Here is a 27545-nt window from a genome sequence, read left to right on the forward strand (position 1 = left end):
CATATGTTTCAAGTTCATAAAATACCACATGTATACAAGTAAATTCCTTCTTTATAGACAGAAAAAAATGGTCTTTAAAAAAGAATTTAAATCTTCCTCTGGTTGGAAGATGCCCATTCACCAAGAAAGACAATCACACCCTCTTAACCAAACCCGCTTTTCATCGGCTGTTCAACCAGGCCTGAGGTCTTGGCTGTGGACAATGGGGAGATTCGTCTCACCAGAAACTCAGGAAATCATTATTTCCTTCCATGTACTATTTGGGGTTATCTCCTTAGAATGCCTGGGCATGCCTGGCTAGAGATTTTGGCCAGGATGCTGACTGGATGTATGTTGGTGATATATGTATGCTTTTCCCTGTAGCTACGACCGCAAGCCCATCATTTCGAGAAGGGGTGGTCCAAAGAGCCCAGCGCTGGCTGCAAGTTATTCTCATTACCTGCCCTCTTCACAGAAGAACTTTCCTTGCCAAAGCCTGTGAATCTTACCCGGATTTATAACTTGATTGAAGTTTTGCATTTCTTTTGCTTTTCAAATCTTCATATCCTCTTGCTTAAATCTCTAACAGTCATTTTACTTGGGGTGAAATCCTACAATTCTTGCAAAGCCTTCATTTCTTGGGTCCACATGACTCTCACAAACATTAAAATATCAGGTTAAACCCTGCATCCCTCCAGGAGCTTTAACTGGCTCTTTGCACTTAAGGTCCAAGGACATTTTACTGACCCATTCTAGCAGACCAGCAATTGCTCCCCCGGGTGACACACTGCTAGTATTTGGTGTGTTAAATTGTGTACAGTAAAACTGCCTAAAATATTGTGTAATTCAAACTAGACTTGACTTTAATTACGCCCCTCAGGGGAGGGAGAGAGTCGGAGCCAGGGTGTGTCCAGGGACAGCAGCCTGCCAAATCCCAGTGATGTCAGAAAACACGGCAGAATTTCCCACTGCCCCCTCTCCCATGGTCCCCCTGAAGAAGGCTCCATCACCCCAGGTGCCCTCTGGGGTGGACCACTTCCGAATTCGTCAATTTTCAGGAAAAGGCACATGGCATATGACCCCAGGAGAGATGACCAGTTGCCACAGCTGGCTCCTGGCTGGGATATGAGTGACTTTGAGGAGGATGGTGCCTAAATTAGGCAGGCCAATTTCCTCACCAGAGTGACAAAAACAGGGGATCCTAAAAGACTAGCCCATTTTCTTCCTTTCCTTGGGGGAATAAAACCCACAATCTTCAGTTCCTGAGAGAAGTGAAAGTAGCAACAGGAATCCAGTAATTCCTGTTATCTGCGGGCTATATAAGTCAGCCGAGCCTGAGGAGGTGGCTGGGGCCCACCCTCCACGCACTGCTGTTCTCTCACGGCCCTGGAGCCAGAGGAGAGGCAGGATGTGTGAGCCTCGGGCCTGCCTGCTGCTGCTCCTCCTCTCCGTCCACAGCGCCCTGGGCCTGAGGATCTGCTCCTTCAACGTGAGGTCCTTTGGGGAATCCAAGAAGGAAAATCGGAACACCATGGACGTCATTGTGAAGGTGAGCCCCTCTTCCTGTCAGAAGGATTGGTGGACACCCTCGAGCCCTCCCTCCTGCTTTCAGGCTTTAAGTGACTCAGGAGGAATGTAACTGAAGACAGATTAACTAGGTGATGCAGGGTGAAGGTAGCAGCTGGCTTGGAATTTTGTAACAACAGCAATAATTATAACAATTGCTTTACCTCTCCAGCCTCGAGTCCTCTTACGTTGGGGATAGCAACAGTACCTCCCTGTGTGTCTGTTGTGAGGGAGATGTGAGTCAGTAAATGTAAAGCTCCTAAAACAGCCCCCGGCTCACAGCAAGCTCCAGGGTCAGCGGGTACTGTAATGCTTCTCCTCACTTACTGAATGCCCGGGGCAGGCACTGTAGATACACGCTTCATGTCATCACCTTAGGAAGGAGGATTATTCTCCCCTTTGCAGGGATGATGAATGACAAACAGCGAAGTAACATCAGTAACATGGCAGTGGAGCTGGGATGCCAGCCCAGCATGGTCTTTTACCATCAATACAGCACAGAGTTTTACTTGCTCCTTCCTTCCTTCTTTCCTCCTTCTCTCCCTCTCTCTCTTCCTTTTCTTTTTTTCTTTTTCTTTCTTTCTCTTCCTTCCTTCTTCCTTTCTTTCTTTTCTTTCTTTCTTTTTCTTCCTTCCTTCCTTTCTTTCTTTTCTTTCTTTCTTTCTCTCCTTTCTCTCTCTCTCTCCTTTCTTTCTCTCTTTTCTTTCTCTCTCCTTCTTTCTTTCTTTCTCTCTTTCTTTCGCTCTTTCTTTCTCTCTTTCTTTCTCCCTTTCTCTCTTTCTTTCTCTTTCTGTCCTCTCTCTTCCTCTCTCTCTCTCTCCTTCCTCTCTCTCCTCCTCTTCCTCTCTTCCTTCTTCCCTCCCTGCCATCCCATCAACCTCCTCCAACTTTCAATTCGAATTTTTCTCTCCACTTAGATAAGACTTTCCTTGGGTGATATGACCAATGTCTGGGGACTCTGCTCACATTTCTCTGGAGTCAGTTGACTCTCTTTACCCTAAAGGTTAATTTATTTTTGATGAAGGGAGTTGAAACCTTTCCCAGGATTCTGATAGGTGCTATTACCTTAGAAACCCTGGGAGGCACCATGGTGTGGTGGGAATACCAGGAGCTGTGGCTTCAGATCCCACCTGGCAGCCATGTGAACAGGGTGGGAAATCCTTCTCCTCCCTGAGCCTCCTGGGCCTTTGAGGAAAAGGGGCCTTATACAACCTGTAGTGCCAGTTGGCTGAGAGAACTCAACATGTGTAAGGCCCCCAACAGAGGGTTTGACTAGGCAAGTGATCATGAACAAGAGCTGCCACTGTTGCTATTACCAGGCAAAGTGGATTAGAGGGAGGACTGGCGTGCCCTATTCTTACTTGGATGGTCCTTTCAGACCCGGTCGGCCCTGCCCTTTGGATGGTACCCAAGGCCTTCCGGATGTTGTTGTTTGTCCAGGACACCCATGCCAAGCCTTTGGGAACCATGACTCCTGGCTCAACAGGGCACTCTGACATACGTGGAAACTATTTTCCCACTTCCTCACACACAGGGCCCGTGGAGCCTGGGTGCCTACTGAGTTCCTATCTCCTTCTTCACTTATTCCACCTGGGAAATGTCACCACAGTCTTAAGAGGCTGTCTTTATGTTCCTGGTGATTCCAACACGGGGGGCCTACACTTAGTACCTCCTTTGACCTGCTGTGCCTTAGAGGGCCAGCTAATGGTGGGCCCCTCATATCAAACACCAAGCGTGTCTGAAGTCTTTGTCAAGATCTCTTTACCGTCCCCATAGCTGCAAAACCATCCCGTAAACAGAGGCCCTCCCAAAACAGTGCCAGAGCCACCCAAAGCACTTACAGTGAAACCCAATCCCATGCATTCAGGATAATATTTGTAGAGCCCATTGTCTGAGCACCAACTATAGGCCAGGAATTTTGTATTCTTATTTAATACCGTGATGTAGGTGGCATTGCCCTCACTTTATAACTGAGAAGACTGAGACTCAGAATAGTGAAGTGACTTATCAAGGTTTCCATAGCTAGTAAGGGGAAGAGCCAGGATCAAATCCAACCGTGCAACCCGACCATATAAGTGGAGATACCTTTTCTCTTTTCCATAACGGATTTATCACTTCAGAGGTGTGCTCAGCAGCAGCATCATGCAGTTATCATTATGACCTTCGCTGGGGAGGTCGGAGAGTGAAGCAGGCCTGCCCTCTCTGTCTCAGGTTTGCTGGCCAGGACCTTGGGCAGTTCTCCAGATGCCAAACTCTGCCTGGGCAAGGCTCTTTCTGTCTGTGTCTTCTTCAGTTTGTGTCCTTGAAGAGCAGAGCTTGTTCATCAACAGATGCTCATTGAAGGCAGGCCATGCACCAAACGCTCCAAGGCCCTGGAGAAGTGATGGTGGATGGGGGAGGCCTTGTCTCCCCAGCACACGATCACTGTAATTTTAGGAGTGCTTCCTGTATGCCTGGTCCTTGATATGCTGTATCCAAGTTCAGCCACATAACCCCTCTGATTAATATGCCCGTTTTGCAAATGTGGCAACTGGGGTTCAGAGAGGTAAGTTGCCCAAGGTCAGAGAACAAGTAAGTGCAAGAGCGAGGGCTGGGACAGAGGCCTGGCTGACCCTGTCTGGCCTCTTCCCCACCATGCTGTGCAACTCCTTCTTTAGAGGCGTGAAAGAGGGTTTCATGAGCCAACCTGTGCCCCAGATTTTTCCAAAGAGTTCTCTAGACTGTCCCCTACCCTCTCCCGGGCCCACTCATGACCACCCCTGCTGGGAGCCCTCACCATTGGCTCTGCACAGCCCCTACTCTCCTCCGCCTCTGTGAACAGATCAGGAAAATCTCACCGAGTTTCAGGGCTGGGGGCGCCTTCCGAGGACCCTTGTGCTTGGAGCGTCCTCCTGAGGAGACGGAGCCGGGGGCGATTTCCTGGGCCTCTGGCCTGAAAGTGGGGCAGGGAAATCGTGTATCAATAATAGATTTGAAAACTAAATATTAATGACTGTGGGGGAAATGCTCATAATGTAATGTTAGGTTAAAAAAACAAGACCCAAGCTCTGTGATAAATATCCCCGCTGTTTGCTGAGCATCTGTCCTGGGCCAGGGACTGGGCTGAGCATTTTCTACCCATCATGTCATTTAATCCCCACAGTGACCCCATGAGTGGGGTATTGTCCCAGTTCACATATAAGGAATCTGGTGATTCAGGGAGTTTAAGTGACTTGTTCAAGGTCATGTAGCTGGGGAGCAAGAGAGTCAAAACATGAATCCAAGGCCATTTGATTTGACATCCATACTTTGAACCAATGGGCTAGTCATTTTGACGCCAATCTTATAACTATATATGAGTATAGAAATCATATGGAAAAGTATCTGAGTGGTGGGGTTACAGGTCATCAGGTAATTTTTGTAGTCTTCTGTGTCTTGTCTGCATTTTCCAAATTTTTTACAATAAGCAACATTATTTTTATAATTAGAAAATTATAACAAAATTATTTTTAAAAGGATTGAATAGGAAATGTATTCCCATTTTTCTTATATTGTCGTAAAGAAGATTTAAAAGCGGGAAGATACATGTACTTTAGGAACTTGTCTCAACTGGTTCCACTATGGCCCTCTCTCCCTCCCCACCCCTGACCCCCTTTCTTTCACTCATGCCAGATGCTGTGCCAGAAGTTGGGCATAAAGTTGTGAATAAACAAGGCCTATTGTGCTAGGCACACAGCAGGCCCTTGATAATTTTTTTTTTTTTTTTGAGGAAGATTAGCCCTGAGCTAACTACTGCCACTCCTCCTCTTTTTGCTGGGGAAGCCTGGCCCTGAGCTAACATCCGTGCCCATCTTCCTCTACTTTATATGTGGTACGCCTACCACAGCATGGCGTGCCAAGCAGTGCCATGTCCTCACCCAGGATCCAAACCAGCAAACTCCGGGCCGCTGAGAAGCGGAATGTGCGAACTTAACCACTGCGCCACCAGGCCAGCCCCTCCCTTGATAAATTTTTGTTGGAACCAAAGGATGGATAGATGGGTAAGGGACGGACAGATGGATGAAGGCCAACAGCTCAAGTTGTAGGTTTCATTCCCAGGAGAATTCTGATATTGGGATCTCGAGCCATTGCTCACTGCAGTGTAGATTCCAGCCTATGGGAAATATTCCCAGAGGCGCAGAGGAGACTGGTCAAGGGAAGTGGAAATCAGTAACTGCTGGAGATCGTGGGGCTCAGGAGTGTTTGTTATGCAGGCAAAGGGGTTGGAAACAAGACATCTGGAGGCTCAACCTTTCTACTTAGGAAAGGGAGCCGGGTGCATGTCTGCCCAGCACTGATGGATCACATGCAAAAAGGGACCTTGGTCTTTAGGGAGGAGTGGTCACAGGCACCTGGTGATTTCCTTGGTTGTTGAGTGTAGTGGTCGAGAGGGGCTCTGTAGTAGATACCCCATTATCTGTATTCACACAATGTTCAAATTACTTAACCTCACTGAGCCTCAGAATCCCCTCCTATACAGTGGGGATGATAAGAGGACTGGCATCACAGAGTTATTATGCAAATTTGAGGAGTGAGCACTTGTAAAGCCTTCACTATGTGCCAGGCACCACATTAGGCACTTTACGTAAGACAATTCATTTAATTTATGTTAAATAAGTTAGAATTACACCTGTCATGTCTTAATAAATACTGACCATATCTCTTCTCCTACAATTCCTTCCTCATCAAGCAGTTTTCTTTTTTAACTAACGCTTGAATTTTTTAAAATTATAAAGGTATAATTTTTAAAATTATAAGCTTATAATTTATAAATTAATTTGATGAAATTAAAAATAGTCACTATGGACTATTTTGAAAATATAGAAACCTAAAGAGAAGAAAAATAATCACCCATCATCCTATGACTCAAAGATAACCACTGTTGGCCTTTGGGTAACTGTTATGGGCATTTTTCTATGCAAATATAAATACATAAATATGCGTCTATTTTGCACCATGGAGACCATCCTATATCATCAGTTTGTTTTCTGCTTTTATGTTACAAGTATTTCACATGTTGTTAATATTCTTTTAAAATATGACTTCTAATGCTGTATAATGCCTTCTGCTATATTTGCAACATATTTCATTTAAAGCTTTCCTATTTAGGGATGCTTAGGTTGTTTCCAATTTTTTTGTTGCAATGCATCTTCCTCTTTGGTCTGCACAAGTGATAATAATAATAATAATAATTTATTGGATGCCTCCTATATGGCTGGCACTGCTCTAAAAGTACCCATTTAATCCTCCAGCAACCCTGTATGGGAATGACTATTGTCATCCCCATTTATACATGAGGAAACTGAGGTGCAGAGTAGCAGATATTTCTTTACAATGGAAGACATTCCTCAAAGAGGGAAAACTAGATCAAAGGATAAATAATTTTTTAAGGCTTTTGATACATATTCTAAAATGCCTTCTGGAAAAGTCTGACAGTGACGAGTGACCAAATCAGCAGGCTGGCTTGATGAGCAGCACCTAGCCCTCGCTGGTGAACCCTGCAAGGCTAATGCCAAGGGTTTCAAGCCTGTTGATGGAAGGACCCAAACTCGGACATAGTCTTCCTCCTCAGTCACTACACAGGTGTGCCTCCAGCCGCCTGGCTCCAACTTTGTTACCGAACCAGGTTCGTTTTTGCCCGCTGCTCAGGAAGCCAAACACTGAGCCGGTAAGATTGCAGCAGAGAGAGGGTTTACTCACAAGGCAGCCATGTGAGGAAGCAAGAGCATGGTTCTCAAATCCGCTTCCCCAAAAACAGGGACTCAGGGATATTTATGGGATGGGGGACAAGGTGGTCTGAAACGTGGAGAGAGGTGATTGGAGATGAGGAGAGGTGAGGGAATTGATGATCTGTGCAAGAGTAGTCGGACTCCACGCCTCTTCATAGGACCCCTGTTCACAAAACGGCGGCGTTAGCATGATCTGAGGGTGGAGTTTTTAGCCTCTTGATGGCAAAAGGTCGCCTGCACAGGCCCAGTTGATGAGTTGGTGGTCTCAAATGGCCTGGAGTGGACAAGGAGTTCTAATTCCTGAAAAACAGCTGACGCACCCATTACCATGGTGACCCAGGCTCCAGGAAGAGGTTATCTATAGGAGCCTACTGGGAGTCAGATAGCATATTGCCTAAACAGCACAGTCAACAATGGGTGGGTTCAACAGCTAAAAGCTATAATCAGTAGTTTGAAGGAAAAGAAGGAAAAGAAACTTTAGTTCTTAGCTACTTAATCATCAATGGCTAACTCTCTGCTGGTTTCAACTTCTTCAAGGCTGCACAAGCTGTGCTCCTTGCGCTCTGCCTGGCTCCGCCCTTCTTAGAGAGGGAATCGGAACACATACATGCTCTGGAAGTGGGGCCAGTGGCTTAGTCCTCCCGCTCCATGTCTTTGGAGGCCACGTGAGGAGACAAAATTAGCCTTGGTGATGCTGTATACTTGACCCACAAATTCCACAGCTTTTAGCCCACCAGGACCCCACACACAGAAAGGTCCCTGTGGTCTCCAAGGGGCATTGGCTTGGTCTGCCCCCTGGTCTCCAGGTTGTTGCTCACCCTTGTTAAAAAACAAAATTCAGCTGAGCAAATTTGAAAATCTAATTGGCTTTATTAGATGATTCATGACTCGGGCAGCATCTCATCTGGCAAACAGAGAGAGACTCTGAGGGGTTGTACAAAATAGAGGGTTTTTCTAGAAAGAAGGGTGGGGCAAGGGAGTGATTAGTAAAAGAAAATAAAGGATTATCTGAGGCCAGGACATCTTTTTTAGGGGGAAGAGAAGGCAAGGGTTCTATCCTGTAGATTGCTTTCTTCTTCCTCTGGTGGGTAGAGAGGGTTTACGTGACAGATTACCTTATGGATGCTGACCAGAAAATTCCAGACTGGTTGATAAGGATTGACATTTCTGGGAGAGGTTGAATGTGCAGTTAGATTATCTGTTAAATCTAAGTTTGGTATTACGGGCTTTAGCACCAGTGACACCATTTGGGACTTGTGGTTTTCTCTTTGACACCCTGAAGGAACCTCTCCTGCCTTCTTTACCCACTGAGCTCCTTCTCTCTTTTCAGGACCAGTTCAAATCCCACCTCCTTCTTGGAGCCTTCCTTGCTCCTCTGGGCAGAAGTAATTATTCCTCAACACTCCCACAGCTCTTGCTTTTGTTTAGCACAAATCTCGTCTGTGTCAATGTAGCTCGTTGTTGCCATTGGTCTCTCTCACTGATGGTGACTCTTTAAGGGCAGGGGCTGTATTTTAACAATTTAGTACGATGGGCTTTGTAGTCACACAGACCTGAGTTCAAATTCTGGCTCTACCACCTATACTGGCTGCGTAACTTTAAACTCATCGCTCAATCACTCTGAGCTTTGTTTCCTCCTGTTTAATGGGCAAAAAGTCGGTCATCTCAGAGGATTGGTGAGGCTCAGGGTAGGCTCACAATAAATGTCAGCTCTTATAATTATACCTCTTTTATTCTGCAGCATCCTGCCTGGTACTTTTTACTTACTAAGATCTTAATAAGTATTTATTGTTATTGTTGTAATTATTCAAGCAAATCAAGAGGTAGGACGTGTGGTCGGTCGTGACCATGGGCTCTGGACTTGGACTGCCTGGGTTCACATTCTGCCTCAGCCCCTTTCCAGCTGGGGGCCTTTGGGTAGTTTACACGGCTTTCCCTGAGCCTCTGGCTCCTTGTCTTTAAAATGGACATCGTAACAGTGCTTACTTCAGGGAGTCTTTTATTTATTTCAGAGAAGAAGCTAATTCATTTAGCAAAGCACCCAATTTGATAGTAAAACATAGTAAGTACCCAATATAAGGTTTCATTATTGGGGCCAGCCCGGTGGTGCAACGGTTAAGTGCGCACATTCCACTTTGGTGCCTGGGGTTCGCTGGTTCGGATCCCAGGTGTGGACATGGCACCGCTCAGCAAGCCATGCTGTGGCAGGTGTCCCACATATAAAGTAGAGGAAGATGGGCGTGGATGTTAGCCAGTGTTCCTCAGCAAAAGGAGGATTGGCAGCATGTGTTAGCTCAGGGCTAATCTTCCTCAAAAACAAAAATAAATAAATAAATAAAAGGTGATACAGTTTCTGCCTGGCTTTAAAAAAAGGAAAAAAAAAGGTTTCATTATTCATAGTAAATTGCCTCAAACACTTGGGAATTCTCTCTGCAGGTCATCAAACGCTGTGACATCATACTCCTGATGGAAATCAAGGACAGTAACAACATGATCTGTCCCACGCTGATGGAGAAGCTGAACGGGTAAAGACAGGGCCCCGGGTCCCTCTGCGGGCTCAAAGTCAAGGGCAAGCGTGCCTGAAAGTCCCCAGGGGAATTGAAACTAGTGTGAGAGCCAGCACTCGCCCTCACCACCAGGTCGCCTGGCCAACACTGCTCAGGCTTCCAGCTCTATTAACCAGGATCCTGAGAACCTTCAACCGGCTACTTTTAATATGATAAAGCAAAAGAGAGAAACAGGTGAGGAGTGAGGACAGGGAGAGAAATGAAAGATACAGACAGGAGGCTGAGCTGAGAAGCACTGTTACAAGGAAAACATTGAGCGCAAATGCGGAATTATGATGTGCCCACAGGCTGGAATGGTATGTAGTCATTAAAAATCACGTTTACCACAGAACAGGTTAGAGATAAATATTCCAGCATGGAAAGGTGGCTGCAACATGTTGAAAAAAGCAAATTCAGTATTGTAGGTAGAAGAGCCTGTTTTATACCTGAATAAGGATGTGTATAAATTTGCATGCACATAGAAGAAAGCCTGGAAGGGTGTGCTGCGAACTTTTAACACTAGTACTTGGGGAGGGGGTAGTTGGAGGAGCATTGTGGAGGGGGCGAGTGAAAGAATGGGGGACATTTGCTTTTTATTTCATATACTTCTGTATGATTTGAATATTTTACAAAAAGTCTGAATTGATTTTATAAGCTTAAAATTCTTTAAAATAATGTCCTCAAATAGTTTTAAATGACATTGGGTTATAGTTATGATTTGTATTCTTTCTCAAGGAATAATCAGCAGACCCTCCCATCTGAAAATCACTCCAGAGTGAGTCAAGGTTGCTGTCCATTGCATGAGAATATCTGTGAGAGGGGAATCTTTATCTTTTTTTTTTTTTTTTAAGATTGGCACCTGAGCTAACAACTGTTGCCAATCTCCTTTTTTTTCCCCTTCTCCCCAAAGCCCCCCAGTACATCGTTGTATGTTCTAGTTGTGAGTGCCTCTGGCTGTGCTATGTGGGTTGCCACCTCAGCATGGCCTGATGAGCAGTGCCACGTCTGCGCCCAGGATCTGAACCGGCAAAACCCTGGGCCACTGAAGTGGAGTGCAAAAACTTCACCGCTTGGGCGTGGGGCTGGCCCCAGGAATCTTTATCTTTTCTTTTTTTCTTTTTTTGAGGAAGATTAGCCCTGAGCTAACATCTGCCAATCTTCCTCTTTTTGCTGAGGAAGACTGGCCCTGAGCTAACATCCGTGCCCATCTTCCCCTACTTTATCTGTGGGACACCTACCACAGCATGACTTACCAAGCGGTGCCATGCCCGCACCCGGGATCCGAACCCCGGGCTGCCAAAGCGGAATGTGGGAACTTAACCACTGCGCCACCGGGCTGGCCCCAGGAATCTTTAGCTTAATAAGCTTCCCAGGTGATTCTGATGCACCCTAATTTTCAAAAACTTCTAATACAATGTTTCTTTCGTAGATGCATGATAAGATTAAACACTAGAGTATACGATATGTACCAAGTAGTTCAATTATGTAAAAAAACACAAACCAAAACAAAAAACATAAACGATTCACAAGCAGTGAACTAAAGTGTTGACGGTGGCCACTTCAGAGTACGAATTTACAAGGAATCTAAATATGATTTCTTCTACGTACTTTCCGAATTTTCTACAATGAGAATGTTACACACACCCCTTCCTTAGAAAATATTCTAAGCATACTTAAAAGCACAGAGAAAATGATAACAAACAGCTGTGTATTCACCATCCAGATTGAAGAAACAATGACATCTGGCTATTATGATGCTGTCAAAAACAAAATTCAACCAAATAAATTTGAAAATCTAATTAGCTTTATTAGATGATTCATGACTCAGGCAGCATCTCATCTGGCAAACAAAGAGGGATGCCCAGGGATTGTACAACATGGAAGGTTTTTATAGGAAGAAGGGTGGGACAAGGGAGCTATTAGCAAAAGAAAAGAAAGGATTATTTGGGGCCAGGACATCTTCTTTTGGGGTAGGAAGGGACCAGTGATGGTTTTATCGTGTACATTGCTTCCTCCTCCTCTGAGGAATAGACAGGGCCTACAGGACAGATTATCTGGTGCTGACTAGGAGATTCCAGCCTGGCTGGTTAAGATTTACGTTTCTGGGAGAGGCTGAAACTGCAATTAGGTTAGGTATTAAATCTAAGTTTGGTATTGTGAGTTTTAGCACGAGTAACATCATTTTGGGCTTGTGGTTTTTCTCTTTAACAATATATATATCTTTTTCTTCCTCTTCCCAAAGCCCCCCAGTACACAGTTGTATATTCTCATTGTAGGTCCTTCTAGTTATGGCACGTGGGAAGCCAGCTCAGCAAGGCCCGATGAGCAGTGCTAGCTTAGTGCCCGGGATCTGAACCCGTGAAACCCTGGGCTGCCAAAGTGGAGCACACAAACTCAATCACTCAGCCATGGGTCTGGCCCCAACAATATTTTAATAATCAGGATATCCACTCTGTTTTTCAGAAATGAATAGTCATTTCAGCCTCACTAGACTCAGGAGGAATAGCCTTGGACCCTCTCCTTCACATGGGGCCCCTTGGGCTGGCCCCACACCCTTTGAGCCTCAGTTTCTCATCTGAAAATACAGAGTTAGAGCTGAACTCCCTTTTAACCTCGGCAGGCCTTCTGTTTCTGGATCTGATCGTTGACAATGACAGAGGGAATGTAGCACAGGGATCAGCTATGCTCAGCTCAGACCACTTGGGTTTGGATTTGGGCTCTGCCGTGACCTTGGGCAAGTTACTGAAACTCTGTACTTCATTTTCCCCATCTATAAAATGGAACTAATAACAGCTCCACCCATCTTCCTGGGTGAGTGATAATTAAATCATGTGTGTAAATCATACATGCCTGGCTTGTAGCAGCGGTCACTAAGTGCTGGCGATGTCCGTTACTAGTAGAAGGAAGGGAAATATAATGGCAGTTGATGATCCCAGGGCCACATGTAACAACTACCATAGACACCCTAACTACATGCCAGGCCTCCCGATGATCAGTTTATACGCACTATTTCATTTACTCCCCACAACAACCCTATAGGATAAATACTATTACTGCTTCCCTTATCACTGAGAGAACTGGGGCACAGAGAGGAAGACCTGCCCAAGGCCACTCAGCCAGTAAATGGCTGAGCCTACCTTTGAACCTGGGTCATGTATGACTCCAAAGCCAGTGCTCTCTTCTGAACGCCCTCAGCCTTCCTTGGAGAGGCCCCGGTCAGTTTTCAGAAGTATGGGGACTGAGGGGACGGGGGCTCCTGGCACCTCCCTGCAGTGGGTCTGGATTGAGTCTTCCCACCCAGTCTTAGTGCTCCCCAATCTCCCTAGACTGTGCCGTGGACTCTGGGCAAAGCCAGGCCTATTTGTCTGCCTGTCCCCCATAAACCAGGAGGGGCCTTAGACAACTCATAGCTGAGTCATTGCAAGCAGTTTGCCAATTCAGGACTTGGCAGCCTAGATTCAGAACAGGGCCAGCCTTTCCAGACTGGAAGCCCAGCAGAACCCATTGTCCACACTCCTGGGGCTCCAATGGCTGGATCTGCCTTACAACATGCATTCCCAAAAATTTCTGTAGGGTCTAAGTTGGTCTCTAAAGACCCCCTCTGCTTTTTGCCAACTGAACCTGAGAATATGCCACAGCTTAGACGTGCCCTGGATCTTTCCGTGGGCAGACGGAGTAAAGCCGTGTCAGGCTCTGCCCAAGGTGGAGTTATCAGCAGGTTTGGCAAGCACACTGAGAGTCGAGTTTCCCTGGTACAGATGAGGGGAGGGGTCAGTGGGACTTCACGGCTGTACCCCCAGCCCCTAGGACATAAACATAGCTAATTTGGAATTATAGTTCCAGGGCTCATGAGAAAATGCCTGGGGTTTTCAGAGCAGGAAACAATGTCCAACAAAAATGTTACTGGGAATCCTGCATAGGATAAATGCTCAGGAGTGACGTATGGACGGGGTGACCTGATGAGGTTTACCCCACCCAGAAGTATGAGGTACAGCCTCAGCCATGAGCCAGAGTGGAATTCGGGGCTGACTCTCAATGGTCTCCCACATGGGCAGGCCAAAGCCTATGGATTTGGGGGTGAGTAGGATCTGGGATCAAATCCCAGCTTTGCACTTGCAAACTATACAGAGCGGGTAACAATAGTACCCATCTTATAAGTACAAGAAATAATGGCTGTAAAGATCCTGGCAGATGTCACATTCCCAGTCAATGGTGGCCCTTATTAAAAAGTTGTGATAAATGGTAGCCCTTCTACATGATGTCCTCGGAGAAATAGAAGCAGATTGGAGAGAGGGGAACCTATGTAGTGAGGGGATGTTTATTCTTTAAGATATAATGTGAAATCTTTATGTTTTCTAGAAATTCAAGAAGAGGCATAACATACAACTATGTGATTAGCTCTCGGCTCGGAAGAAACACATATAAAGAACAATATGCCTTTCTCTACAAGTAAGTATAATCTATGCTTCCTGGAACATGGTTCACTTATAAATAGTGACTGCGAATTGAATCAAAATGCGTATCTTTTCTTCAAAATCAAATTTTGATCTCTAATTAGTTCTCAATATTGATCAAAATAATTGATGTCAAAATTGGGCCTGATGCAAAGTGTTAACTCTTTTTTTTTTTTAAATGCTGATCTTCAGACAGGCATGAGTTGTTTTTTTTCTTTTTTTAAGATTTTTTTATTTTTTCCTTTTTCTCCCCAAAGCCCCCTGGTACATAGTTGTATATTCTTCGTTGTGGGTCCTTCTAGTTGTGGTATGTGGCACGCTGCCTCAGCATGGTTTGATGAGTTGTGCTATGTCCACGTCCCAGATTTGAACCAACAAAACACAGGGCCGCCTGCAGCAGAGTGCGTGAACTTAACCACTTGGCCACGGGGCCAGCCCCGTGTTAACTCTTTAAATTAGAAAACACGAGCAGCTTCCTAACGTCTAATTTATTGGTTGACTCAGTGGCCGTCTGATCAGAAGGGTCAGGAGTTCTTTATTCTTCATAGTCAAGTCCTGACCCAGGGATGGAAACCTGAGTTGCCCAGCACGGCTGGCTCTGGAACTTCATATTCTCACCTTCTTCCTACCAGTAATTTGTTTTAAGTCTGAACATTAACTTGCGGGCTCCCCATATAAGTAGTACTGCTCAGATCTTTAGCTCCCAAAGAGCCCAGGCCATTGAGAAGTTTGACAGAGCCTTGTTCTCAGGTGAAAGATCCTTTCAAGTGTTTGAGCCTGCTCGGGAAGCTAATGAAGCCAACGGAACCTACGTCTCTGCTTCTTGACAGACGTAAGAACACAAGTGACTCAGCTGGGTGGGCTTCCTGTTTTCTCTTCTAGGGAAAAGTTAGTGTCTGTGAAGAAAAGATACCTCTACCATGACTATCAGGCTGGAGACGCAGATGTATTTTCCAGGGAGCCCTTTGTGATCTGGTTCCAGTCACCCTACACCGGTGAGACCCACAGACCCCTCTCACCCATGATCTCCCCAGTGACCCCATGAATGGGCAGCAGCCCTGAGTGTGAGCTGCAATCCCAGGGTTTATGCAGCATCTTTAGGGAGGCATTAGGCTTGAGATGGCCTTTGAGAACTTCTAATACTTGAATGTAGAGAATTCATTATAGTTTGATGACATCAGGCTGGCTTCTCAGAATGCCATGACTCAAGACCTCCTCAGCCTGGAACCCACCTTCTGGAATCAATGATAGCCCTGGAGCATTTAGGCAGATGGAAATTATTTACCACAATTCCTCAGTCTCAATCAGGTACAACTATTCCTTCACTTAAAAAAATCCTAGTGATGGCCAGGAGAGATGAACACCCCACCTAAAGTTTCACTCTCCCTCCAATAACCACATAACAATCTCCTCCACAGACTGGAGGTAGAGAGGAAGTCCAAACAATTGCACCCTGGACACTAACAGCAATAGTACTTGTATTAGCCACTGACAGGTGTTGATTCCTGATTAGTGCCAGGCTCCTGTAATCCTTGCAACACCTTGCAAGGTAGGAACTAGGACTATCTCCACTCTACGTTTGACGAAACTGAGCTTCAAAAAGGTGGAATCACTTGTCCAAGGTCACCCAGTAGTAGTAGATGAGTCAAGGTTGTAACCCAAACCACCATCTCAGGAGCCCACACTCTTAGTCTCTGTGACACTCAAAGGAAAGCCAAGAATTAATTTGGTTTGCAGGTTGGAGCTTTATAGAATCAATTATTTTCTCAGTACCTCCTATGTGCCAGGTTCTGTTCTGGGCACTGGAGAGGACAGACGAGGTCCTCGCCCTTGTGAAGTTGGGCCGTAGTAGGCTTAGACAGATAATGATTAAATGAATATATGCAGAGCTGTAAGAATGTACGCCTGTATCTATACTACACAAATATAAACATCCTGAACTATGAAGTTAACTATTTCTGCCCAAGGTTAATTAGCTCAGAGGCAGAGAACTTCAGGAAAACAAACATGGAGAAATGTAGGGAAATTCCCGGTGGAAAAAGAGGAGGAGGTGGGAGCTACTGACGGCAAGAAATGCCCCTCAGAGAGCACGGGCAATAATAGTTTTTGTCATGCACACGATTCCCATTTGGCTGACCAGGGCAGTCTTCAGAAAGCCCCTCCCCGAAACGATTATTCTTCTCCAAGGGAGTCTTCGGCCTTTGTGAACTGCTAAACAAACCTGTTTGTCTTGAGCTTCCACCCTTCCACTCCCCCAGCCCCACCCACGGCACTGCAGCCTGCCCTCTTTGGAGTTTCCTCTCCTGTACAAGGAAACCTCTTTATGTCCCCTCTATTTGGAACTAAAGATGAAGGAGTTAGCCATTCATCTACCTTTTGTTTCCTTCCTTCCTTCCTTCCTTCCTTCATTCATTCATTACTTAATTGTGCATTCAGTCAACAAAGATTTTTGAGCACCTCCAATGTGCCAGGCACTGTGCTAGGGGCTGGAGCCAAGAGGGTGAACAAGACAGATAAGCCTGCCCTCCCAGAGCTTAGGTTCCAGCGGACCAAAGAAGCAAGGCAAGTAATTTCAGAGCATGAAGGAAGCAATCAGGGTGCATGACTAGTAGGATGAGGGGCCCACCTTAGATGGGGCAACCAGGGATGGCCCCCTGGAGGTGACACTGGGCTGTGACCTGAAGAAACCAGTCTCAGAGGACTGAGGGAAGGCCATTCTGGGGGAGGACACAGTGAGAACACAGCTCAGAGGCGAGAAAGAGGTTAGGGTGTTTGGGGGGACCACAAAGAGGATGGAGAGTGGAGTGGAGTGGAGTGTGAGGAGGAGAGTGAGATGAGGCTGCTGGATCGTCGTGGGGTCCCAGAGACACGCCGCCCACTCTGGGTCCTGGCTTCCCACTGTGTGACTTGAGCAGTGTCACGCAACAGCCCCCAGCTCCTGAGTAGGAGTGGGACCCAGGCACAGAATGAGGGAAAGCCAGAGGAGCAGGTGTTCCGAACAGGACAGCTGCCATCAGCAGTTTCTCGAGGCCAGTCCGAGGCTCACCCACCTTCTCTCGCTCCGTCCTCTCAGCCCCTCCTGTGGGCGAAAGTTTTTAGACACTCCACAAAAGACTATTTTATTTTTTTTAATAACTTTTTGGGGCTTTTTTCCCCCTGATTACAAAAGGAATATAAACTGGCAAGCCTCAATTTTTTTAATTAGAAAGAACTTTTTTTCTTTAGTACAAAAGCCAAACAGGCTTATTATTCTTTAAAAATAGGAAATACAGTTTTTCACAAAATGAGAAAATATAAACACCCACAAGGCCAGCAGGGAACACTGTCTGCCAGCTTTCTCTTGGCCAGGGAGGGCAAGTGGGAGAAAAGATTCTCTCACGTACGGAGAAGAGCAGCCTAAGGACCCTAAGATCAGTCAAATCTCAGCCACCGGCGGGACCCTCTGGAAGTGGGGGGACCCAGACGACACAGTCCATGTCTTCTGAGGGGCAACCTGTTTCCCTTGAGCAGGGTTCCTGTGTCCTTGATTGGGGAAGTATGTGACCTCCGCCTCTTTCCTGTTCCTCAGCTGTCAAGGACTTTGTGATTGTCCCCCTGCACACCACCCCTGATACATCCGTTAAAGAGATTGATGAGCTGGCTGATGTCTACGTGGACGTGAAACGCCGTTGGAAGGCAGAGGTGACAACCCTCTGTATCTGTCAAATTCCCATGGAGCAGGGGCAGAATCTGGTCCTTGAGGGGACCCTGGCTGCAGGGCATGTGCAGACTACCACCGCTTCAGAGCCTCACTTTAGGCCTTTCTTCAGCCCTAAATATCCTTCCTGTTAAATCTCCCTGGGTGCCATCCATGGGGCTCTCGGGAATTCATTGATAATGGCTGCTAAAATTCACTGAGTGAATGGCTGGTGCCAGGCACTATGCTGAGGCTGGACATGGAGAAGTTTATTTAATCCTCCCAATAACTCTATGAGGTAACTACTTTTATCATTTTCACTTTGCAATTGAGAACAGTGACACACAGAGAGGTAAGGAGTCTTTCACTTGCAAGTGACAGAAGCTCAAACTGGCTCATGAAAGGGAGAAGCAATTTATTGGTTTGTATAACTAAAATATCCAGGAGTGGTTCAGGCATAGCTGGATCCAGAGCTCAGACAAGGTAATCAGGGTTTGTATTGTCTCTTTCTATCTCTTTGTCCTACATTCCTCTGGGTGGGCTCCATTCTCAGGTCAGTGCCACCCTTGAGATGGCAAGATGGCCACCAACAGCTTTCAGGCCAACTGACAAATTTTCTGTCCCACAATGCAACAAACATCCGAGATTGAGTCTCACTGGTTCTGATTGTGTCACATGTCCATCCCTGAACCAATCACTGTGATCAGGGGATTGAGATGCTCTGATTGGTTAAATTCATGTCAGGTCCACCCCAACCTTATGGACTCAGGTAGAGGAGGGAGGTGGTTTCCCAAAGAAACTAGGGGGGCTATTCTCACAGAAGGGAAATACATCCACTGTTTGGCCTCACTTTCCTCATCTGGAAAACAGGGATGCCACCTCCTGTGACTGTGAGGGTCTGGGAAAGCTCTTAGCAAATATGGAAGTGCTCCAGAGGGCTCTTCCGCATTCCTTTTTCCTCCTTTTGGCACATGACTCCGATGGTCCCCCTTCTTCTTCCTCAGTTCCGCTGCTCAAAATGCAAAATGAATCCAGTGAAGTGTGGACACAGAGGTGGGGCATGGAGAACACAAGGAGTGGATTTCATTGCTTATTTGTAAAAAGCAGAGAAAGAGAAAGACTCATTCATTCATTCCTAAAATTGTGAATTCATTCATTCAACAAGAATTTATTGAGCATCAATAACTGTCGGGCACTGGGGAGGCATCAGTGGCACCGGAGTGAACCAGAGGGGAACTCGTGCTAAGGGGCCTTCAGTGAGGCAGATGGAGATTCAGTTCTTGGCTTCGCCACTTGAACCTCCCAGCTGAATGGCCTAGAGCAGGTCACTTTCTCCTTCTATCCTTTTTCCACAGCAGTTAAAAGGTCCCTTCTACCTCCTAGAGTTTAGAGTGAGATTTACATTAAACCGTATAAAACACTTAATGCTGGGCCTGTCACATAGTGAATGCTCAGTCGATCGTGCCTCTATTCATACAAGCTGGTGGTCCCTAGGGTTAAGGATGACATCCTGTTGGCAACTTCTCCCAGCAGTCTCAGGGAAAACCGTGATCTGTGAGGTCAAAATAAAATGTTTTCACAGAAAACTCTAAAGTCAGCAACAACCCCAAACAATAGGACAAGCAAGGAAATCTGACACTTCCTCTGGATTGGGGGGTGTTAAAATTGCGCATCACGAGTCCTGCAGGGAAGAACACTTCTGAGATAGAAAGTCTCTGTTGGTGGCCTGGGGGTGGGGTCGGACATCTCCCTCTATCGCCCCCTCCCCTAAGGCTCCTCCCACTTCCTCAATAGACAGAGTTTCCACCGGAGTAAGTTCCCAACTTCAAAACAATAGGAGAGAAAGGGTGCCGAAGCTGTGAAATGCACCACCCAAGTTCACTTTTGCTGCTCGGAAACAAAAGGGGTTGATTCATTCACATGTCTATACCCTGCATTGGCTTGAGTCAGAGACAAAACACATAAGGGAATAAATGAGCTGGATGCCTTTATCCCACCTAACTCGGCACCTGCATTATGGAGACGTGGTGACTAAGAACAGGAGGGGGCAGCTACTGCCAACTTCCTACTGCCCATTAAGAACACCCTCCCTTGGAGACATTTGCCTGTCAAGTACTTATCAAAACTGACTCAGTTTTAAACTGTGGTCTCTTCTTTTAAACAGCAAAAAGAAATTTTAAAAGACCCTGTGTTAGCTTGTGAGGGCTGCCATAACGAAGTATCAAAGACTGGGTGGTTCGCAGGAAGCAGGCTTTCACCAGACATCACATTTGCCAGCACCTTGATCTTGGACTTCCCAGCCTCCAGAACTGTGAGAAATAAATTGTTCAAGCAATTCAGCCAATGGTATTTTGTTCTAGCAGCCCGAATACTACTGGTACATAATGTAGTAGCTCCTAAATAAAGCCTATTGATTTGATGTGAAAAAAAAGAAAAAAAGACTGGGTGGTTCAAACAATGGAAATTCATATCCTCCCAGTTCTGAAGGCTGGAGGTCCAAGATCAAGGTGTGAGCAGGCCTGGTTTCTCCTGAGGCCTCCCCTCAGCCTTCCCTCAGTGTCCTAATCTCTTCTAGGAGGACAACAGCCATATTGGATTAGGGCCCACCCACATAACCTCATTGTACCTGAATTACCTCTTTAAAGGCCCTATCTCCAAATACAGTACATTCTAGGGGCTGGCCCCGTGGCCGAGTGGTTAAGTTCGCCCGCTCCGCAGCAGGCGGCCCAGTGTTTCATTAGTTCGAATCCTGGGCGCGGACATGGCACTGCTCATCAGACCACGCTGAGGCAGCGTCCCACATGCCACAACTAGAAGAACCCACAACGAAGAATACACAACTATGTACTGGGGGGCTTTGGGGAGAAAAAGGAAAAAAAAAAAAAATCTTTAAAAAAAAAAAATACAGTACATTCTAAGGTACTGGGCGTTAGGACCCCCACATATGAATTCTCAGGGACACAATTCAGCCCATAACAGAACCCATTGTTTACTGGAGGTGGGAGATGGAGTCCTTGCTAGCAGTTCTCAGCAAAAGCGTTGGCAACAACTCCCGCCAGGTGACAGTTCCAATCTTGTCTTTCAGAATTTCATTTTCATGGGTGACTTCAACGCCGGCTGCAGCTACGTCCCCAAGAAGGCCTGGAAGAACATCCGCCTGAGAACCGACCTTGGGTTTGTTTGGCTGATCGGGGATGAAGAGGACACCACGGTGAAGAGCAGCACCAAGTGTGCATATGACAGGTAGGAGGCATCTGCCAGACCCCTGCTAGCACATACAGTGCTTGGTATGCATGAGAAAAGGCACCCGCTCTGGGTGGATGAAGCCCTGGGCTTGCAGAGCTGAGTCAATTAGACTTTAGGCCCCTCTACTGGGTACTTTGTGCAGTATGCAAACGGCATGACCATATGTGGTATCCCCGGGTGCTGTATCTTAGCAGTGGCAAGTGCAGGTTTTGGTGTCAGACAGGCCTGGCTTGAAATCCTGGCTCTACCACTTAATATATCTGTCACCAAGAAGCTTAAGCTCTCTGTGTCTTCGTTCCCTCACGTGTAAAATGGAGATTGTAGTAGTGCCTCACTCATGGATCTAAGATGAGGACTAAATGAAGTAATGTATGTAAATCTAACAATGCTTGGCATGTGGTAGGTGCTCAGTACATTCATTGGCTGTTAATTATTCCATCACAAAGACATAACACAGTTTCTTCACTCAGTCCCCTATCATTGAGCATTAGATTACTACCACGGGTTTGCTGTTAAAAGCGCTGCTGAAATGAACATCCTATATATGCCTTTTGTGCATATCTTTATGATTTCCTCAGGGTAAAACTCTAAAAATGACACCAGTTAGTGCAAGGGTATTTGCACTTCTAAAGCTTTTGCTACACATTCCTAAATGCAAATACATACATTTAAATAATAGCGTTCTCTTGGATTTGTACAGTCTCTCTGGGGATTTTGAATCAGTTTTCACCTTTGCTCCTTAAATCGGGAGGGAGGTCGGGGGACACCTGAAGCGTGTGAATGCTTGTGATCTTCCCAGCCATAGCAGAGACCACAGGAAGGGAAACCCTTAGGGGCCCTGTCCCACGGGTGCCTGTCATTCCCAGAGCTCAGCCTGCTGCCGAGGAAGCAAGAGACAGCCATCTGCACGAGGACAGCTGTTCTCACTTCTCCAGTTTTGAGGTCTGGCTTTCATTTCCATCCCATGACCTCCTTTGTTCCTCTCAGAACTTTCAGGGCTGGTGTTTCCTTTGCAGGAGTCATCTCTCCAGCTCTCAAAAGTAGAAACAGCCCTAGCATTGGGGAAGGCAGAGTCCAGGTGGGAAGTGACAGGAGACTGAGCTCCCAGGTGCTGCCTGCCGCCTCCCTCCCATTTTGAGGGGCTGTCAGCAAAGCCGGTCGGAGATGCCCACTTGCCCATTCACACATGCCAGTTGTGTGACCTTGGGCAGGTCAAGTCTCTTCTGCGTCCCCATCCGTCTCCCCTGGCGAACAAGAGGAAGGTGATAGAAAATAATAAAGCAGAAGAAGAGTGAAGCACAGAGAAAGATGTTCACAATAAATTGGGTGGGGTGGGGGAACAGGTTAAATACGTATTTACTAAAAGAACCTCAGTTTTATACACACGCGTGCCAAAGGATGGCGGGATTATGTGTGATTTTTTAAAGATTACTTTCTTATTTGGCTGCTCTGAATTTCCTGTGTTTTTCATAACGTAAACCTTTTGTGGTTTTTAAAAAGGCATATAAATGTTTAATAAGGGGAGTAAGATGAAATGGTGTCAATTCCAGTCTTTGTTCTGTGTTCAAATATTGATTAAACACCTCCCATGCACTGAGCACCAGTGGACATGCAAACATTCCAAGAGCTGGCTCATGCACTGGGGCAGCCTTGGGGGGGCTTAGCAAGATCAGCTGACCCCCCTGCACACATGGCTAGAAGAAGTCAGAAATGGGAGAGCCTTGACTATGTTGTTCTTGACTCTCTGGGTCCAATTAGCCAGTCGGAATCAGGCAGACCTCAGTGGATAGCCATGAACTGGCAGTTTGACTCACCTTGACATTCTTCAGTCAGCTGGCTGGGGCCGTGCAGATCCCAGCAGCATCACCCCATGCGGAGTAAATTAAAGTCCATGTAAACTCATTTAACTACCACACTCCCATTTTCTGTCACTGCTGCAAAGCAACTGTACTGTAGTTCTTCCCTATATTTCTCTTTAAATCCATTCATTTCTGATGGAAATAAATTAATTTTTGAAGGAACTTCATAATACTAAGCTAAGAAAACAGCATCATTTGCCATAAATCAAAAATAACTGTAAAAATAAGACCAGGGAAAATTGAACAATGTTAAATTCTGCCTTAATTCTCTTGCCTGCAGAATGCTTGGCAGTTGCAATCTGCTCTCTCTTGGTCAAAATGGGAGCTTAGGGAGGTATTAAAGTCAAGCCAGTACCTCTCTCCACAATCAAATCAGGAAAAGTGAAAAATAATTGCAAAGGAAACAATATTCTCAGCATGCAAGTCGTTGCTACGTGGTGTGGTGTCCATGTATCATTAATAAAATGTCCTCCACTACCGGGACTACTTGCCCACACAGGGAAACACTGTCCTGGTGCCCACAGGGCCATGGCAGGGGCTGATCCTATTTCCCAGTCTTAGGCACTGTCCTAAGGGTCATAAGGTAAAACCAGTCTGTACTTGGAGCACCACATGAAAGGACCAGGCTGCTCAGTCCATTCCACGTGTGAAACAGGAACTTTGGTTTGATCTCATAAATCAACGGGGTCAATTAACTTGACTATCTTCCCTCCCCTTCTCCAGGATTGTGCTTAGAGGACGAGAGATTGTCAGCTCTGTTGTTCCCAAATCAAACAGCGTCTTCAACTTCCAGAAATCTTATGCTTTGACTGAAGAGGAGGTATGGCTGCCATCTTGTCTTTCTGTGCCACCGTCCTGGGAAAATGGGTTGGTGTCACCCTTTGAGGCCATCACTGGAGACACAGCATTAGGCCATTGGACCTTGAGTCTCAAAGCGTGTGATTCTGTGACTTGAGGACATTCCTAAACTTCTGATTGAGCTGGTCCAGGGATGATGCTCATCAGCGTGTGTTCCGTTGGGTGAGGGGGCATTTCATTTTCCCTCCCTGAACCTGAATGTGCTCATCACTAAAATGAGAGTGTCTCCTAATTCCCAAATTTATCTCCCTTTTCTCTTTCCAGGCCCTGGGTGTCAGCGACCACTTTCCAGTCGAATTTAAACTACAGTCTTCAAGGGCCTTCACTAACAGCAAAAAATCTCTCTCTCCAAGGAAGAAAAAAAAGGCCAGTCACTCCTAGATACAAGGGTGCCATTTTGTTAGCCATTTCTTGCCTCTAAATAAAACATCTCTAGCAGGTGTGAACTGCTCCCTGCAATCAGGAAGCAAAACTAGTCTAAATGCTTTCATTTTTCAAACTGAATTTAATCTGACTTAAGTCAATTTAGGAGGAGAGTCATGTATCATTCCTGTTGGGCTCATACCTCCTCTGAATTGCCCAAAAGGAAACTGGGGCTTTTGCAGTCTGAAAGAATGGTCTTCATGTCCTCAGCTAGAGCTCCATCAGCTGTCACTGCCGCTGCTCCCCTGCCGTGAGAGAGGCCCCGGAGGAGGAAGAAGGTCAGTTTTGAGTCTTCACGAGGGGATCCAGTTCCGCAGGAAATGACCAGAAGCAACAGGGCCCCAACTGTACCTCATGGTCTGGGCAAGTAACTGTTCTAGGAATCTGCCCCCTCCTGTCTGAGGTCGGGCCACCACCACGTCTCATAAGGATGAAGGATAAAGCCCTCTCCCACTTGGTCTCCCTGCTTCCAAATTGCCCTCCAACTCAGCCAGCCTAGGAACCACCAGTGTCATCTTTTTTTTTTTTTTTTAAAGAGTGGCACCTGGGCCAACAACTGTTGCCAATCTTTTTTTTTTTTTTTCTGCTTTATTTCCCCAAACCACCCCAGCAACACCCGCCCCTCCCCCACATAGTTGTATATATTAGTTGCAGGTCCTTGTAGTTGTGGGATGTGGGACGCCTCCTCAACGTGGCCTGATGAGCGGTGCCATGTCCGCTCCCAGGATCCGAACCCTGGGCCGCCGCAGCGGAGCGCACGAACTTAACCCCTCCGCCACGGAGCCGGCCCCCAGTATTATCTTTTGAAATTCCATTTTGACCACAGCCTGCCCGCATTCCCATCCCTGCTTACAAATCCTCCAGGGGCTCCCATCACCATATGAAGAGAGCCCAGAGTGTTTGGACACCCACGAAGGTCTCTGTTATCTGGCATATCATGTGAGCCTCACCTTTGTCCCACCTTGCATTTTATGCTCAGCGGGACCATCCCTTCCCTCCGTGCCCCAAGCTCTCCTCCTTCTGGGCTTTGGCTCCGCCCACGGGCCCTGCCCCACCCCAGAGCCTGTGCTAAGTGGTCCTGGCCCCAACATATGCCATACCCCTATTACAACCTTCACCTCATTGTATTTGTCACCAAGGCCACTATTAGGGCTCCTTGGGGGACGCGGTGGGATAAAGGCAGGGACTTGAGGATTCTGTTATCTTTCTGAACCAAAGACTTACAGAGGAGTCCTGCAGTGAGGCACCATTTTACCTGTATCCATGGTGACTGTTTTTGTTTGTTTTGCTTTGTTTCTTTGTTCAAGTAGTACATGAGCATGGCTAAACATGCAAGCAGTACCAAGGAGTGACAAGGAATGCCCACCACCACCCCATCCCCTAGTTTCCTGTCTCAGAAGCAACCCCACTCACCAGTATGTGCGTTCTTCCAGAGAGCCTGCGTGTAACTGAGCACCATGTGTGACCATGGAAAATATAGAGTATAGCATTCCATATGCGCTGTCTCCCTCCTCGCTTATTTTCCTTAATATATCAGGGACTGTGTGACTTTTGCTATAAGAAAAAGAGACTGCATGCCTGATTTTTGAAATTTGGTTACATCTAACTGAGGGAAGAAAATCAAAAGGGCCCTGCTTAAATAGGGGAACCCATTTCCCCGAACATCCAACTAACCTCAGAGATCTTGTTGGACGTGGCGGGGGAGGTGGAAGGCTGTGAAGCTTCTGTCACCCCCTCTTCTGAGCAGCACTCACTATCCCAGGACAACTTCAGTTTCCAAGGTCCGACGTGGTCAAGCAGGCGATTCACGCATGAACTTAGCCCGGAGAGGAGGTCATCCTCCTTTTCCCCCAAAGGCCAGCGGCCTGGCTGGGCAAAGAGCCCTGTGCTGGGCGGGGGAGGCAGGGGAAGGTGGAGCAGACACTAAGTGAGCCTGTCCATGGCTCTGACCTGGTCCTGCCACCTGCAGCTTTGTTGGCAGAAGACATCCACCGGGCACTGGAGCAGCTTCCTGGAGCCACGGCCACCTGCCAGCTCTCATTCTGGGCAAACTCTGCTGGGTGAGAGGGCACAGAGTGGGCTTCTTCTCACTGGCTACAGCCTAACGCAGCCACAGACATCCTCCCATCCCTCGGGGTCACCTGCGTTGGGTGGGGTAGGAAACTCCCATTGCTTTTGGGGCAAGGAGGGTGTATACCCTGGTCGTACATGCCCTTTCAGCTTTGGCTTTGTCCAGAGGGTCTGAAACATGTGTGCACTAGAATCCCGGGGAGCCCATTACCATACCAGTTCCAAGGCCCCAGTCCCCCAGAGTCCGGCTCAGAAGGTCTGGGGCAGGGCTCAGGAACCTGCATTTTTAACAAGCTCCTGGGTGATCTGAGAACCAGATTTGTTTTTCATTAATTACTTACTGAGAACCAAATTGTGCACTGACTCTCCTAGCCCTCCTCAGTGAGAAGAGGTGCAGCGTGGTATAGGGGCCAGGATCACCTTGGAGCCACACTCTGCTCCACCTACTAACAGGGGCACATTGAGCAGGCCACTTACCTTGTTTCTTTATATATAAAATGGGGATAATAAGAGAATCAACCTCATAGGTGAAGTTTAAATAAGATAATGCGTGAAAAATGCTGACTATGTGCCTGACACCCAGTAAGCCCTCCATAAATGGAGGCTGTACTTTTATTAATAGGACTTGCTCCAGCAAAGTGGAGTCCGCTTTAAGTCTTTGGGTACATACGGCTCTTATTTCATTATTTAGAATGAATTTTTGCCACACAAGGAAACTGGCCAAGTTTCCATTTCTTTATTGTTCACCACAGTAAGTTTTTCAACAAGTGAGCCTTAAGAATTGCAGATGGCCCTACTTCCAGTCCTTGTTATTTCCTCTTCCTCGTCAACACCCCTTTCCTGCCTCAGACACAGAAACTCTCCCCCAGTGCCCTTCATCCTGCCCCCATGCAGGTGGGGAGCGGTGGGGGGAGCTTTTTCAGTTCAGCAGCCCTGGATCCCCCTTCTCTTGGGTTGGAGAAGGCAAGAATAAAGGGTGGCTGCCAAACCAGAAAAGGAAAGAGTGACAAACTGGAGGCCACATCCTTCTTCTCTTCCAGAAGGGTGAAAGGCACCTGGCCCAGGTGGGTGTGTGGGTGAGAGAGGTCCACTCCTGCATCACCTGCTGCATCTTCCCATCA

At 46.8% G+C, this 27545-nt stretch overlaps 1 protein-coding gene across 1 annotated transcript; it reads left to right on the top strand.

Moving 5' to 3' along the window:
• Nucleotides 1–611: 611 nt before the first annotated feature.
• Nucleotides 612–25850, top strand: DNASE1L3 (deoxyribonuclease 1L3). The gene is made up of 8 exons (XM_008519600.2): nucleotides 612–1528; nucleotides 9729–9817; nucleotides 14198–14287; nucleotides 15175–15287; nucleotides 17861–17973; nucleotides 21054–21211; nucleotides 23797–23893; nucleotides 24196–25850. Exons 1-8 carry the CDS (start codon nucleotides 1388–1390, stop codon nucleotides 24310–24312), a joined length of 918 nt encoding a protein of 305 aa, XP_008517822.2. The 5' UTR covers nucleotides 612–1387; the 3' UTR covers nucleotides 24313–25850.
• The last annotated feature ends 1695 nt before the right edge of the window (nucleotides 25851–27545 follow it).

The sequence above is a fragment of the Equus przewalskii genome, chromosome 15, assembly GCF_037783145.1.
Source record: "Equus przewalskii isolate Varuska chromosome 15, EquPr2, whole genome shotgun sequence".
Lineage (NCBI taxonomy): Eukaryota > Metazoa > Chordata > Mammalia > Perissodactyla > Equidae > Equus > Equus przewalskii.

Excerpts from the sequence above, each read along its gene's own strand:
- DNASE1L3 (XM_008519600.2), top strand. The coding sequence starts at position 1,388 with ATGTGTGAGCCTCGGGCCTGCCTGCTGCTGCTCCTCCTCTCCGTCCAC. Across the intron at positions 1,529-9,728 it reads CCATGGACGTCATTGTGAAG|GTCATCAAACGCTGTGACAT; the intron begins GTGAGCCCCTCT and ends TTCTCTCTGCAG. Across the intron at positions 23,894-24,195 it reads ATGCTTTGACTGAAGAGGAG|GCCCTGGGTGTCAGCGACCA; the intron begins GTATGGCTGCCA and ends TTCTCTTTCCAG.